The 16,743-nt window shown below is 45.2% G+C and overlaps 1 protein-coding gene across 1 annotated transcript in view; it reads right to left on the bottom strand.

The window, feature by feature from the left end:
• Window positions 1–16,743, bottom strand: part of SHMT2 (serine hydroxymethyltransferase 2) — a 230,782-nt gene that overhangs the window by 20,413 nt on the left and 193,626 nt on the right. The window contains exon 11 of the mRNA XM_082248353.1: window positions 3,464–3,571. Coding sequence (XP_082104479.1) covers window positions 3,464–3,571 — 108 coding nt within the window. The remainder of the gene's footprint in view (window positions 1–3,463; window positions 3,572–16,743) is intronic.

The raw sequence follows: 16,743 nt of genomic DNA, 5'->3' as shown, positions 1-16,743 counted from the left end.
GGATCCATTAATACAAACTACCTAAACAGCAGCAACATGGCTGTTGATTACATTAGTCAGCCACTAGATCTTAGTCTTTCTATTCTCTACTACAGGGGTTCTAAATCTCATCTGAAGATTACAATTGGAAAATCACTACAATAGTGGGATACACAAAAAAAAAAAAAAAAAAAAAAAAATGTATACCAAAATGTTATCAAAACCATATAAAGAAATAACAATGACTGCATAAAAAAAAAAAATTGTTCACAATCAGTATTGTATATATGTATTTTTTTTCCATTCAAGTATAATGTAGTTCTCAAGGTTTCCTTGTTTGTAAAGAAGAAAAGTCAAAGGCCTCATTTACAGGCCTGTATACTGTGAACTGCTTTTTTTTCCCCCCAGTGTGTCTAGCCTCCAGGTGCAACATGCAGGCAGCCCAATGAAGACTAATGGGGAGCAGTGTTGCATGGGCACAATCACTCGTCTTAATATGGCAAGCGTGCAGGTGTGTGGGCTCTGAACGCAGACAGGGTTCAGGGTTTCTTACCAGAACATCTGTCACAATGGGACGAGCGGATGTGTCCCTGCAGCTGCATATAAAAACTATTTAAAGAAGAACTCCAGGCATATAAAAAAAATAAAAAACCAAATATTCAGCTCCCTATATATAATAAATCAGGAATGCATTACCTACATATATTTTGCACTTGGACAAATTAGGCTACAGTGTAAAATATGGTACAGTCAGGTCCATAAATATTGGGACATCGACAATTCTAATCTTTTTGGCTCTATACACCACCACAATGGATTTGAAATGAAATAAACAAGTTGTGCTTTAACTGCAGACTTTCAGCTTTAATTTGAGGGTATTTACATCCAAATCAGGTGAACGGTGTAGGAATTATAACAGTTTGTATATGTGCCTCCCACTTTTTAAGGGACCAAAAGTAATGGGACAGATTAGCAATCGTAAATCAAAACTAACTTTTTAAATACTTGGTTGCAAATCCTTTGCAGTCAATTACAGCCTGATTTCTGGAATGCATAGACATCACCAGACGCTGGGTTTCATCCCTGGTGATGCTCTGCCAGGCCTCTAATGCAACTGTCTTCAGTTCCTGCTTATTCTTGGGGAATTTTCCCTTCAGTTTTGTCTTCAGCAAGTGAAATGCATGCTCAATGGGGTTCAGGTCAGGTGATTGACTTGGCCATTGCATAACATTCCACTTCTTTCCCTCAAAAAACTCTTTGGTTGCTTTTGCAGTATGCTTCGGGCCATTGTTCATCTGCACTGTGAAGCGCCGTCCAATGAGTTCTGAAGCATTTGGCTGAATATGAGCAGATAATATTGCCCAAAACACTTCAGAATTCATCCTGCTGCTTTTGTCAGCAGTCACATCATCAATACATACAAAAGAACCAATTCCATTGGCAGCCATACATGCCCACGCCATGACCCTACCACCACCATGCTTCACTGATGAGGTGGTATGCTTTGGATCATGAGCAGTTCATTTCCTTCTCCATACTCTTCTCTTCCCATCACTCTGGTACAAGTTGATCTTGGTCTCATCTGTCCATAGGATGTTGTTCCAGAACTGTGAAGGCTTTTTTAGATGTTGTTTGGCAAACTCTAATCTGGCCTTCCTGTTTTGAGGCTCACCAATGGTTTACATCTTGTGGTGAACCCTCTGTATTCACACTGGTGAAATCTTCTCTTGATTGTTGACTTTGACACACATACACCTACCTCCTGGAGAGTGTTCTTGATCTGGCCAACTGTTGTGAAGGGTGTTTCTTCACCAGGGAAAGAATTCTTCAGTCATCCACCACAGTGGTTTTCCGTGGTCTTCTGGGTCTTTTGGTGTTGCTGAGCTCATCGGTGCGTTCTTTCTTTTTAAGGATGTTCCAAACAGTTAATTTGGCCACACCTAATGTTTTTGCTATCTCTCTGATGGGTTTGTTTTGTTTTTTTCAGCCTAATGATGGCTTGCTTCACTGATAGTGACAGCTCTGTGGATCTCATATTGACAGCTCTGTGGATCTCATATTGAGAGTTGACAGCAACAGATTCCAAATGCAAATAGCACACTTGAAATGAACTCTGAGGGAATAACACACACCTGGCCATGGAACAGCTGAGCAGCCAATTGTCCCATTACTTTTGGTCCCTTAAAAAGTGGGAGGCACATATACAAACTGTTTTAATTCCTACACCGTTCACCTGATTTGGTTGTAAATACCCTAAATTAAAGCTGAAAGCCTGCAGTTAAAGCACATCTTGTTTGTTTCATTTCAAACCCATTATAGAGCCAAAAAGATTAGAATTGTGTCGATGTCCCCATTATTTATGGACCTGACTGTATATGGCTTGGGACGCCGCTTATCATGGCTAAAATTAACTACTAAACACGTAACTGCAGCCCCTTAACTTGTAGGATATGCCATAAGTAATACAGCTTTGAATTAGAAGGAAGGCTCTGTTACTTAAATGGATATCAATATTCCTCACCATACAGCTGTGCATATAAAATATATAAAAAATGTGAAATAGTTTGTAGTGTATATTACCCTCTGCACAATTGTAATAAATGAACTGTTCATCCCATGTATCCAATCACAAATAGATCAATGTGCAAACTTCACAGTGATAAAATAACTCAATAATTAGAACGAATATATTAAATGTAAACAAATAAATAAATTCCAATATATGTGTATCGATGAACCATACAAATATTGTTCAAAATCGTGCTCCAAACAAATTGTGAAAAAAAAATAAAAAATACCAAAATAATGACCGCTCTAAAAAAAAAAAAAAAAAAAAAAAAACGTAACGTAACTAAGTCCAAATATCCATATCCATGCAGAATCTGTGCTTCCTCCCAATAAAAAGCCTTCCACCACGTGCAAAAATAAATGTGCGATGCACTCACCAGAGCCCCCAGGCCCCCAAAGTTCAGCAGAATTTGCAATGATTGGTCCTCTAGTACTAACCATTGACATCACTTCCAGGAACGCACACAAGAGCGGAGTTCTGGCATGGGGAGATTGAGTTCCTGTCATATACCATGGGGACTATACGGTATTTGTGCATCTAAAGAGCTGGTGCCAGTCAGGGAACTTATTAATGTAAGGGCAACTGCTGCAGAGTTCTTCTAGAATATTGATTTTTTTTTTTATAAACGGGGTTGCACTATTAGTATTCTATTTGTCTTTCATGCACACTGACTTTTTACATCTGAGCGGAAGAAGCGGTCATCTATAAGATTATAGTCCATTGGTCATTGTAAAGTCTGTTGGTCCTTGGGGGCCTGGGGGCTCTGGTGAGTTCATCACACATTTATTTTTGCATGTGGTGGAGCACTTTTTATTGGGAGGAAGCACAGAATCTGCATGGATATGGATGCTGTCAATATATCAAATAAGTAAAATGTAAATCAGAAGCTTATTATTCTACTCCATTGATACTCACATGTTTTGCTCTTCACATCAAGCCCAATCTTAATGCCTTCATCAATAAAGTCAACCACTTTCTCAAAGTCAGTCTCTGTGAAATTGCGGGATGTAAGTGCAGGGGCACCTTTTAAGAAAATAAAACCGTGAGAATGTGAAATTCAGATCTCAGTGGTAAATGGTTAGCGGAGTTCTGTCATATGATATAAAACACATATAGTGTTAAAAAGGTAGATGTACTTTTCTAACTGCACTATACTCCGCTTCAAAAAGGTTTACAGGCAGCCATTTTCCACAAGCACCCTAGCCCCATTCAAAGATGCTTTTTCTCCAGAAAAGCCAACTTGAAGCCTACAGCATGCACTAGTCACTGGTTCAGCACTGACTTTAGAAGTTAACAGGTTACCTGATAGATGCACTGAAGTTATGCCAAGAACATTCCTTTCTATGGTCATTCCTTGTCTGTAGATTAGTTGGCTCACTAAAAACATTGTCAAAGGCAAAAGGTCCATAAGCCTCACATCATGAAGCAGACCCATGTGCATGAAGCGCAATAAATGGCTGCCTCAGCTGGACTCTAGCTAGGCCATGCCCCCAACGTGTTTCGCTCCACCTCTTGGCGCTTAATCATGCGTCCAAGATTAAGCTCCAAGGGGTGGAGCAAAACGAGTTGTAGACACGGCCTTGCTGAAGTCCAGGCTGAGGCTGCCATTCATCTCATGTCATGCACATGGGTCTGCTTCATGTGCAGCTCATGGACCTTTTCCTTTGACATTGCTGCAGCTTGGAGCTAGGACGAGCTCCCTGCCTGCACTCACAGCGGTCTAGTTGGACTTTACCTCACTACCTGAGCAGCACCTACATTTCACTTTTTTGGGTCACTAAAAACAAGGTTTTTCTGAGAGAAATCATTATTGGATAGGGCAGGTCATATGGCAGGAAACTATATTATAGAGTATTTTAGAGTAAGTATTGATGCTGGGGTTGAGGGAGAGTGGCTGTTGACTTTAGTGTAAAAAGTTTATTTGCACTTTCATACTTTCATATTGCTTTAGTTGTATTTTTTCCTTTATAAAGCAAACATGGAGTTGGATTAGTAGCTGAAATTTATACCAGTAGATTCCTTCAAAAATATAACTAGCCATAAACAATTATAATAAATAACACTGTAGATTACTGATCTATGGAGTAGAGTACTGCCTTTAGGGATCTGGAAGGATTTCCTTCCTATTAGAACAAACTGGACCTTGCTTTAAAAGCGGGTTTGTCTTTCTCTAGTCAACTGTGGGGTAAGCGTAGGCAAAGGTTATTACATCTTATTTCTGCATTTTGATTAAATTGACAGTGTTTTTTTCCACCTGACCAGCTAATAAATTCTGTACGATTTCCCCTCAACATATAATAATATATAGAAACTGACAGAATCAAGTCATCCAGAGAGACCCAGGAAAATGTGCCTTCTGACCGCTATCCTCATTCTTTCAGGGCTTTGGCACATTACATAGCTTTGCTGCAGGACTTTTCTTTCATTGTCTATTGATTGAACAAGGCCCAGGTGGATGTTTTCTGCATTTGCACAGCTTCATGATAGATCACTTCTTCCACTGACCTGACCTGCACTTCATTTTCAAGGTCAACCGGCATTTTAAAATTCAGCACACAAACTTCTAAACCGTCTTTGAGTTTTGACAAGTGGAGTAAAAAATGCATTTAAACTGGCTAAAAGGACACTGCCTACTTGCTGAGTGTCTTGAATTCTAATGTTGGTGTTTTAGCAATAAAATGTATCTATTCTAGCTAAACCCATTCAACTCCCATAGCTCTCATGTGGTAACAGGGCCTTAATGTGAGTTAGTAACAATGAAGATCCACAAGCACCATGGCCCAGGAACCACAGCACCTCATGACATATTGGAACATGAATACGAGTTTGCAAAGCACTGAATCATAATACAAAAGGCTGCATTTCCTTGCACCTACACCAAGCCTGATAATTATGGCTAGAGTGGAATTTCTGACCTTCGCACTCATCTATAAGGTTTCCTAGGTAATATCTGTTCATTGATGATTTTACTTGTAAAGCAGAGATGCTATTAGGGGCATCTGCTTTTTCTTCTGCCTCTTTGCACCCCTGCATGTTATCATGTGTGTCCATGTACAAATAGACATTTAGAGGCAGAAAAAGCCTGGCAGAACATCCAGGAGCAGCAGTTTTAGCAAAAAAAAAAAAAAATCACGTGCCTAAAAGTGTGTAAATGTGCTTTTAAGCGACTGAGCGTTAATTTATTTAAATGGCCAGAATACATTAATAATCTGGCCAATTAAATAACGCTGAAGCACTTGATGACAAGTGTTAAGCGTTTGTTCTGCCAAAATGTTGCTGCCAGGAGAAAAAGCGTCTAGAAGAGATGGCTAAACGTCCAAGGTGCATGAGGCCTTAATATTTAGTAGACTGAAGCACTAAAGTCTTGAAAAACTATTTTTAAAACTGCTGAAGAGGAATCCGGTTTACAAACTTTTCTAGAAATGAATGCCTAAGCACTTAAGCCCCGAGGATTTGGCTGCTTAAAGACCAGGGGGTATTTTGCGCTTTGGCACTGCGTGACTTTAACGGACAATTGCGCGGGCGTGCAAAGCTGTACCTAAACAAATTTGACGTCCTTTTTTGTCCCACAAACAGAGCTTTCTTTTGGTGGTATTTGATCACCTGTGCAATTTTTTGATCATGCGCTATAAACAAAAATAGAGCGTCAATTTTGCAAAAATAACAATATTTTTCACATTTTTTTATATGAAATTCCCCAAAAAAAAATGTAAAAATCTAAATTTTATAACATTTTCGGCCAATTTGTTTTATGCTACATATGTTTGGTAAAAAAAAAAAAAAAAAAAAAAAAAAAATCGCAAAAAATTGATTTTTGTAAAATCTTACCGTAAAATCCTTTTCTCTTAGCTCATTGACAGACGTAGTCCTCGGTGATACACCACCTTCGGGTTATGTTGCCTCCACAGGAGCAGGACTAGACAGGAAATTAAAAAGCTCTGGCCACACCCCAGGGGCAGTCCCAGAGGGTATATCCTCTCTCTCTCTGCCTCAGCAAATCAGTTATGTGAAAAAGCAGTCTTTAGAGATTTTAACCCAACTCAAAAAAACAGAGGGGCGGGGACTACGTCTGTCAATGAGCTAAGAGAAAAGGATTTTACGGTAAGATTTTACAAAAATCCATTTTTCTCTAGCGCTCATTGACAGACGTAGTCCTCGGTGATACACCACCTTCGGGACGTCCCAGAGCAGTATCACAACTGAGGGGTGGGAAAATGGAAATCAAATCCCAATCTAGAAGGCCCAACCGGTGCCAACTAGAAGTTTACAATGCTCATCCTTAACCACTTTACCACCGGAGGATTTTCCTGCTAAAAGACCAGGGGTTATTTTGCGATTTTTTACTGCGTGACTTTAACGGACAATCGCGCGGTCGTGCGACGCTGTACCTAAACGAATTTCACGTCCTTTTTTTCCCACAAACAGAGCTTTCTTTTGGTGGTATTTGATCACCTGTGCGATTTTTTGATCACGCGCTATAAACAAAAAAAGAGCGTAATTTTTGCAAAAACAACAATATTTTTCACTTTTTTTTATATGAAATTCCCCCCAAAAAAAATGTAAAAATCAAAATTTTTTAAAATTTTCGGCCAATTTGTTTTACGCTACCTATGTTTGGTAAAAAAAAAAAATCGCAAAAAGCGTATTTTGATTGGTTTGCGCAAAAGTTATCGCGTTTACTAACAAAGGGAAAGATTTTTGTCATTTTTGGTGTTTTTTTTTTTAACGAGTAATGGCGGCGATCTGCGATTTTTTTTGCGGTACTGCGACATTGCGGCGGACAGATCGGACCCTTGACTGACATTTTTGACACTTTTGGGGGTACCAGTGACATTACTGCAGTAATCAGTGCTATACATATGCACTGTTACTGCAAAAATGACACTGGCAGGGAAGGGGTTAACAGTATTGGACAGGGAGGGGTTAAGTGTGTCCTAGGGGCGTGATTCTAACTGTGTAGGGACAGGTCTACTAGTGTAAAAACAAAGATCAACAGTTCTACATAGTAGAACTGTTTGATCTTCACTTTTACACAGGGAGAACTGACAGGTGGCTTGTTTACACAAGCCGCTCTGTCTTTCTCCCGCTGTAGCGGCGATCGTAGTGTGACCGGCGGACATCGGGTCCGCCAGTCACACTCCCGCACTCCTCCGTGAACGAGCCGAGGCGGGCGCGCGCCTCGGCGGGCGCGCGCCCGCCCGCTATTGGCTCTGGAAGGAGTGACAGGCGAGCGACGTAGACCTACGTCACTCTGCCTGGCCGGGGCCGACTGCCGCAGTAAATATACTGTGCGCAGTCGGCAAGCGGTTAATGATGAGACTCAACAAAAAAAGAGAAAACAAATTTTTTTTTTTTTTTTTTCAAACAGAAAAAAACCCTCGAGGTAGACCACCGGTCTCCTCAAATTGCGGCCTGCAAAACCTTGCGGCCAAATGAGGCATCCGCCGATGCCGTCACATCAATTTTATAGAATTTTGTAAAGGTATGTACTGACGACCAGGTGGCCGCCTTACATACCTGGACCACTGACGCCTGATGGCGAAAGGCCCAGGAAGTACTGAGCGCTCGAGTGGAGTGCGCCCTAACAGGGAACGGAGGACTCTGACCCTTAATAGAATAAGCCTGTACCACCGTTTGTCTAATCCATTTGGCAATGGTCGCGGCAGATGCAGGCAAACCCTTTCTGGGGCCATCCGTGATCACAAAAAGTGAATCCGTCTTACGGAAAGATTCCGTAGCTTTCAGGTATACCCTGATTGCCCGAACCACATCTAAGGAATGCAACGCATGTTCCCGATGATGCTTGGGCTGAGGACACAAGGAAGGTAGTACAATATCCTCATTCAGATGAAAATCTGAAACCACCTTAGGAAGAAAAGATGGCTTAGGATGAAGTACTACCTTATCCCTATGAATCACTAGGTATGGGGACTGGCATGATAATGCAGCCAGTTCTGACACCCTGCGAGCAGAAGTAATAGCCACCAAGAAGGCCACTTTCTGGGATAAAGTAAGCAAGGGAATCTCCCTGATGTTTTCAAAAGGAGGTTTCTGTAGAACCAACAAAACCAAATTAAGATCCCACGGCGGTAAGGGCGCGCGGACTGGAGGAGCCAGGTGCCGCACCCCCTGGATGAAATTCCGCACCAAGGATTTGGTAGCTAAAGGCTTCTGAAAGAAGATTGCTAATGCTGAAACTTGACCCTTGATGGTGCTCAAGGCTAGCTTCTGCTCAACCCCTTGTTGCAAAAAGGCCAATATTCGAGACACCGAATAGGTACGTGGAGGAAATCCTAAAGATTCGCACCACGCAATATAAGTTTTCCATGTGTGATAATAGACTTTGCTGGAAGTCGCTTTCCTTGCTTTAATAAGGGTAGGAATGACTGAAGCTGACAAACCTCTGTCCTTCAGTACTTGGGTCTCAATGGCCAGGCCATTAAACCCAGCGACTGTAAAGCATGATGGTAAATTGGTCCTTGAGACCATAGACACTCCCTGAGACGAAGTTCCCACGGAACGTCTACGACTAACATGTCCAAGTCGGCCAGGCCGGCTTGAGGAGGCCAGCCTAGAATTTCTAGGACCACTGGCGCTGATTGGATCTGAACCAGGCGTCCCTAGAGGTATCTGCCCCCGACCATCCGAGAAAGTCTGGTCGTTTTCTGTTCCCACACATTTATCAGATACCTGATAGTTATCAGGAAAGGTGATCTTTTCTGGTTGTACCTCAGGGACCAAAGTCACCCGACTAGAGGCTACTTGGCCTATCTGGTCAACCAGATCCGATTCCTGTGAGGTATCGGGACTAATCTTAGGAAAAGGTAAAGGAAAAGATCTATTCAGGGAACGGTAATTACCGCTTCCTGTAGTACTTAAATGTTGGAAGGGAAGAATCGCACCGGTAGTAGTGGTTGATGCTCGATCTAATGTCCTGAATACCGGTGAAAACGTCCCCCCACCCTGAAACCGGGTGGGGGCGCACCTTCAGGCTGTGTACTCCTTAGCTTCGGGTTTGGCTGGGTTGGTCCCCTTCTTGAACCCTCCTGGAGGAGTCTTGCCTTTCCCGCTAGTACCAGCCGGGCGCCCTTTATGGGCGGTAAAGAAAGGTCCTCGCTTGTTGCGAGGTCCCTTAGCTTTAGCAGCCTGTGGCAAAAAAGTGCTCTTGCCCCCAGTGGCATCCTTAATGATTTCATCTAGGTTGGCCCCAAATAGACGATTCCCCTGAAAGGGGAGATTTGTCAAGGTCTTTTTGGAACCTAGGTCAGCTGACCAGCATTTTAACCACAGCACACGTCTGAGGATCACCGCTGTCTTAGATGCATGCCCTAATAAGGGAGTAGTGTCCAAGGCTGCGTCACAGATAAACTGTAGCCCTTGTATAATCTGTTCCATCAAATCAGATGTCTCCTGGGGAATATCTTTTCCCCTAAGATCTTGGCGTACCATTTTCGCCCATTCCGTAAGTGTCTGGGAAACTAGACCAATAACAATTACTGGTCTAAAAGCTGACCCTATCAGAGAGAAGATGGTGCGGGACTCTGCTTCCATCTTTCGATCCACCGGATCCTTAAAGGACGAAGTGTCCTCCACTGGAATAACCGTGGCTTTATTCAGCCTGGAAATAGGCGGATCCACGACTGGTGGTACCGTCCATTTCTTAATGATGGATTCCTCAAACGGATAGCGTCTAGCAATACGCTTGGAAATAGTAAAGGTACGTTTAGAATGCTCCCATTCTCCTTTAATCTGATTACCGAAACATTTAGGTACAGGAAAAGCCTTCATCGTCTTGATGGGCTTATTAGTACCAAAAGGAATCTCTGTTTCAGTTGCCTCTGCCGGTAAAGCCTCAAGTTTTAAGGTTTCCTGCACTGCCACAACTAGTGCGTCCACCAATGCTTCTTCCTGAATAATAGCAGGAGAAGAAGCGTCCTCCTCACTGTCTGAGGGGGCTTTACCTGGGATAACAGCCCTTGCAGAGGAACCTGCAACTGCCGTGACCACCTCTGAATCTGAGTCAGAGGTGTCAGATGGTATAGGGGTGGGCGGGGGTCGCTTCCTTGACCCCCGTCCCTGACAGGCCGCCTCCACCCGAGCCACCATAGACTCCAAAATTGCTGTAAATGACTCTATACTCTGTGCACCGGCGGGTCCCGTGGCCCCCTCGAGGGAAACAGGTGGGGGAATATATGTGGCAGGGTCCATGATAACTCCAGTTACTTCCTGGATAATATAATTCAAAAATAAAACTTTTTTTTTTTTCTTTTTTTTTCGACCCCCAGCGCCACAAAAGCCCCTTAGTGTTACCTGCTAGGGATCCCTATCGATCGAGAGAGAGAGAGAGATAAACCCCCAGGCTCACCACTTGATGCTCAGAGTTTAACTGCAACAGGTTACAGCGCTGTCTTAACAAACAGGAAGTCTTTTGGCTGGCTGCCCAGGAAGAAAGGAGGCGGCTCCGCCCCTCTGTACGCCTTCCGGCGCCTCCCCCAAGCTCCACGAGGTGTTTGGATCACCTCAAACATGGCCGCCCCCATGCTGGAGACACGAGGCTACGCCAAAATGGCGGCTCGTGCGATCCAGCAAAAAAAATGGCGGCGGCCCGTACTGAATAGCGGTGTGCTGCAGGGCACACAACACTCTCACTGCATGGGGATATGGCGTGGTTGGCGGTACCGGCCCTGGCGGACCGCATGGCCGTTCGGGAGGCCTGCTGATAGCTGGAGATCTGATTAGGAAGGCAGTCTACATGTCCGTGGCTTCTGACTGGTAGGTAGCTTATTCTTAACCCATAAGATTCCCAGAATGCCACAGATTACATCTTTAAAACATGTATACAATTAGATTGTTAGCTCCCAAACCAAGCCTCCTGGCTTTTTGCACACATAAAATCACACTCAAAGTAGGAGGATCTGTGTCATGTTGTAGGATAGAAAAATGGATTTTTGTAAAATCTTACCGTAAAATCCTTTTCTCTTAGCTCATCGACAGACGTAGTCCTCGGTGATACACCACCTTCGGGTTATGTTACCTCCGCAGGAGCAGGACTAGACAGGAAATTAAAAAGCTCTGGCCACACCCTAGGGGCAGTCCCAGAGGGTATATCCTCTCTCTCTCTGCCTCAGCAAATCAGTTATGTGAAAAAGCAGTGCTTAGAGAATTTAACCCAACCCAACTCCAAAACAGAGGGGCGGGGACTACGTCTGTCGATGAGCTAAGAGAAAAGGATTTTACGGTAAGATTTTACAAAAATCCATTTTTCTCTAGCGCTCATCGACAGACGTAGTCCTCGGTGATACACCACCTTCGGGACGTCCCAGAGCAGTATCACAACTGAGGGGTGGGAAAATGGAAATCAAATCCCAATCTAGAAGGCCCAACCGGTGCCAACTAGAAGTTTACAATGCTCATCCTTAATGATGAGACTCAACAAAAAAATTTTTCAAACAGAAAAAAACCCTCGAGGTAGACCACCGGTCTCCTCAAATTGCGGCCTGCAAAACCTTGCGGCCAAATGAGGCATCCGCCGATGCCGTCACATCAATTTTATAGAATTTAGTAAAGGTATGTACCGACGACCAAGTGGCCGCCTTACATACCTGGACCACTGACGCCTGATGGCGAAAGGCCCAGGAAGTACTGAGCGCTCGAGTGGAGTGCGCCCTAACAGGGAACGGAGGACTCTGGCCCTTAATAGAATAAGCCTGTACCACCGTTTGTCTAATCCATTTGGCAATGGTCGCGGCAGATGCAGGCAAACCCTTTCTGGGGCCATCCGTGATCACAAAAAGTGAATCCGTCTTACGGAATGATTCCGTAGCTTTCAGGTATACCCTGATTGCCCGAACCACATCCAAGGAATGCAACGCATGTTCCCGATGATGCTTGGGCTGAGGACACAAGGAAGGTAGTACAATATCTTCATTCAGATGAAAATCTGAAACCACCTTAGGAAGAAAAGATGGCTTAGGATGAAGTACTACCTTATCCCTATGAATCACTAGGTATGGGGACTGGCATGATAATGCAGCCAGTTCTGACACCCTGCGAGCAGACGTAATAGCCACCAAGAAGACCACCTTCTGGGATAAAGTAAGCAAGGGAATCTCCCTGATGTTTTCAAAGGGAGGTTTCTGTAGAACCGACAAAACCAAATTAAGATCCCAGGGCGGTAAGGGCGCGCGGACTGGAGGAGCCAGGTGCCGCACCCCCTGAATGAAATTCCGCACCAAGGATTTGGTAGCTAAAGGTTTCTGAAAGAAGATTGCTAATGCTGAAACTTGACCCTTGATGGTGCTCAAGGCTAGCTTCTGCTCAACCCCTTGTTGCAAAAAGGCCAATATTCGAGACACCGAATAGGTACGTGGAGGAAATCCTAAAGATTCGCACCACGCAATATAAATCTTCCATGTGTGATAATAGACTTTGCTGGAAGTCGCTTTCCTTGCTTTAATAAGGGTAGGAATGACAGAAGTAGACAAACCTCTGTCCTTCAGTACTTGGGTCTCAATGGCCAGGCCATTAAAACCAGCGACTGTAAAGCACGAAGGTAAATAGGTCCTTGAAACTACAGACACTCCCTGAGACGAAGTTCCCACGGAACGTCTGCGACTAACCTGTCCAAGTCGGCCAGGCCGGCTTGAAGAGGCCAGCCTAGAATTTCTAGGACCACTGGCGCTGATTGGATCTGAACCAGGCGTCCCTAGAGGTATCTGGCCCCGACCATCCGAGAAAGTCTGGTCGTTTTCTGTTCCCACACATTTATCAGATACCTGATAGTTATCAGGCAAGGTGATCTTTTCTGGTTGAACCTCAGGGACCGAAGTCACCCGACTAGAGGCTACTTGGCCTATCTGGTCAATCAGATCCGATTCCTGTGAGGTATCGGGACTAATCTTAGGAAAAGGTAAAGGAAAAGATCTATACAGGGAACGGTAACTACCGCTTCCTGTGCTTAAATGTTGGAAGGGAAGAATCGCACCGGTAGTAGTGGTTGATGCTCGATCTAATGTCCTGAATACCGGTGAAAACGTCCCCCCACCCTGAAACCGGGTGGGGGCGCACCTTCAGGCTGTGTACTCCTTTGCTTCGGGTTTGGCTGGGTTGGTCCTCTGTTTGTCCGACCAGCCCTTCTTGAACCCTCCTGGAGGAGTCTTGCCTTTCCCGGAAGTACCAGCCGGGCGTCCTTTATGGGCGGTAAAGAAAGGTCCTCGCTTGTTGAGAGGTTCCTTAGCTTTTGCAGCCTGTGGCAAAAAAGTACTCTTGCCCCCGGTGGCATCCTTAATGATTTCATCTAGGTTGGCTCCAAATAGACGATTCCCCTGGAAAGGGAGATTGGTCAAAGTCTTTTTGGAACCTAGGTCAGCTGACCAGCATTTTAACCACAGCACACGTCTGAGGATCACTGCTAACTTAGATGCATGCCCTAATAGGGGAGTAGTGTCCAAGGCTGCGTCACAGATAAACCGTAGCCCTTGTATGATCTGTTCTATCAAATCAGATGTCTCCTGGGGAATATCCTTTCCCCTAAGATCTTGGCGTACCATCTTCGCCCATTCTGTAAGTGTCTGGGAAACTAGACCAATAACAATTACTGGTCTAAATGCTGACCCTATCAGAGAAAAGATAGTGCGGGACTCCGCTTCTATCTTTCGATCCACCAGATCCTTAAAGGACGAAGTGTCCTCCACTGGAATAACCGTGGCTTTGTTCAGCCTGGAAATAGGCGGATCCACGACTGGTGGTACCGTCCATTTCTTAATGATGGATTCCTCAAACGGATAGCGTCTAGCAATACGCTTGGAAATAGTAAAGGTACGTTTAGAATGTTCCCATTCTCCTTTAATCTGATTTCCAAAACATTTAGGTACAGGAAAAGCCTTCGCCGTCTTGATGGGCTTATTAGTCCCAAAAGGCCTCTCTGTTTCAGTTGCCTCTGCCGGTAAAGCCTCAAGTTTTAAGGTTTCTTGCACTGCCACAACTAGTGCGTCCACCAATGCTTCTTCCTGAATTATAGCAGGAGAAGAAGCGTCCTCCTCACTGTCTGAGGGGGCTTTACCTGGGATAGCAGCCCTTGCAGAGGAACCTGCAACTGCAGTGACCATCTCTGAATCAGAGTCAGAGGTGTCAGATGGTATAGGGGTAGGCGGGGGTCGCTTCCTTGACCCCCGTCCCTGACAGGCCGCCTCCACCCGAGCCACCATAGACTCCAAAATTGCTGTAAATGACTCTATACTCTGTACACCGGCGGGTCCCGAGGCCCCCTCGAGGGAAACAGGTGGGGGAATCTGTGTGGCAGGGTCCATAATAACTCCAGTTACTTCCTGGATGATATAATTCAAAGTAAAGAAAAAACTTTTTTTTTTTTTTTTTTTTGACCCTCAGCGCCACAAAAAACCCCTTAGTGTTACCTGCTAGGGATCCCTATCGATCGAGAGAGAGAGAGAGATAAACCCCCAGGCTCACCACTTGATGTTCAGAGTTGAACTGCAACAGCTTACAGCGCTGTCTTAGACAAACAGGAAGTCTTTTGGCTGGCTGCCCAGGAAGAAAGGAGGCGGCTCCGCCCCTCTGTACGCCTTCCGGCGCCTCCCCCAAGCTCCACGAGGTGTAGAATCACCTAAAACATGGCCGCCCCCATGCTGGAGACACGAGGCTACGCCAAAATGGCGGCTCGTGCGATCCAGCAAAAAAAATGGCGGCGGCCTGTGCTGACTAGCGGTGTGCTGCAGGCACACAACACTCTCTCTGCATGGGGATATGGCGTGTTTGGCGGTACCGGCCCTGGCGGACCGCATGGCCGTTCGGGAGGCCTGCTATTAGCTGGAGATCTGACTTGGAAGGCAGTCTACATGTCCATGGCTTCTGACTGGTAGGTAGCTTATACTTAACCCATAAGATTCCCAGAATGCCACAGATTACATCTTTAAAACATGTATACAATAGATTGTTAGCTCCCAAACCAAGCCTCCTGGCTTTTGCACACATAAAATCACACTCAAAGTAGGAGGATTTGTGACATGTTATAGGATAGAAAGAAACTCTTTCTTACCATACAGAGAGGGGCCCGCGTTCACCACAAAACCCGTCAGGGAAAACAGGGGGAACATACTACTCACCATACCGGAACCAGGCGGGCACCAACTCCTGACAGTACCCCTCTCCACCGGGGCGGGAGGGCTGTCGACCGATACAGACGCCGTGACTCATGGTCTTTGGCGTTTCAGCGAGACGTTTAACTCGCGGGTTCAGTCCTTTAATGGGACTTTGTCGCGGCCGACTCAGCGCGGAGCTATGGCCTGCACGCGCTCGTAGGCTGAACTGGGGTGACCACCGGATCTCAACATCCAGCCCGTCGCCCAGTTCAGCTTTCTTGCTTGAAGATCTCACAGGAACACTGGAGAAAAAAAGCTGTCCAAAAATCCTTTTAGAAAAAAATTTCTTGCCAGGACCTAAGATCCCAGCAAGGTATCTAGGTCCTTACTCCTAACTAGACAGAAAATAACTGATTTGCTGAGGCAGAGAGAGAGAGGATATACCCTCTGGGACTGCCCCTAGGGTGTGGCCAGAGCTTTTTAATTTCCTGTCTAGTCCTGCTCCTGCGGAGGTAACATAACCCGAAGGTGGTGTATCACCGAGGACTACGTCTGTCGATGAGCGCTAGAGAAAGGGACTCTATCTTACCATACAGAGAGGGGCCCGCGTTCACCACAAAACCCGTCAGGGGGAAAGGGGGAACATACTACTCACCATACCGGAACCAGGCGGGCACCAACTCCTGACAGTACCCCTCTCCACCGGGGCGGGAGGGCTGTCGACCGATACGGACGCCGTGACTCATGGTCTTTGGCGTTTCAGCGAGACGTTTAACTCGCGTGGACAGTCCTTTAATGGGACTTTGTCGCGGCCGACCCAGCGCGGAGCTATGGCCTGCACGCGCTCGTAGGCTGAACTGGGGTGACCACCGGATCTCAACATCCAGCCCGTCGCCCAGTTCAGCTTTCTTGCTTGAAGATCTCACAGGAACACTGGAGAAAAAAGCTGTCTAAAAAAATCCTTTAAGAAAAAATTCTTGCCAGGACCTAAGATCCCAGCAAGGTATCTAGGTCCTTACTCCTAACTAGACAGAAAATAACTGATTTGCTGAGGCAGAGAGAGAGAGGATATACCCTCTGGGACTGCCCCTGGGGTGT

The sequence above is a fragment of the Pelophylax lessonae genome, assembly GCF_965119305.1.
Source record: "Pelophylax lessonae genome assembly, chromosome: 2".
Taxonomy (NCBI): Eukaryota; Metazoa; Chordata; class Amphibia; order Anura; family Ranidae; genus Pelophylax; species Pelophylax lessonae.
This window is presented reverse-complemented; position numbering and strand designations above follow the sequence as displayed.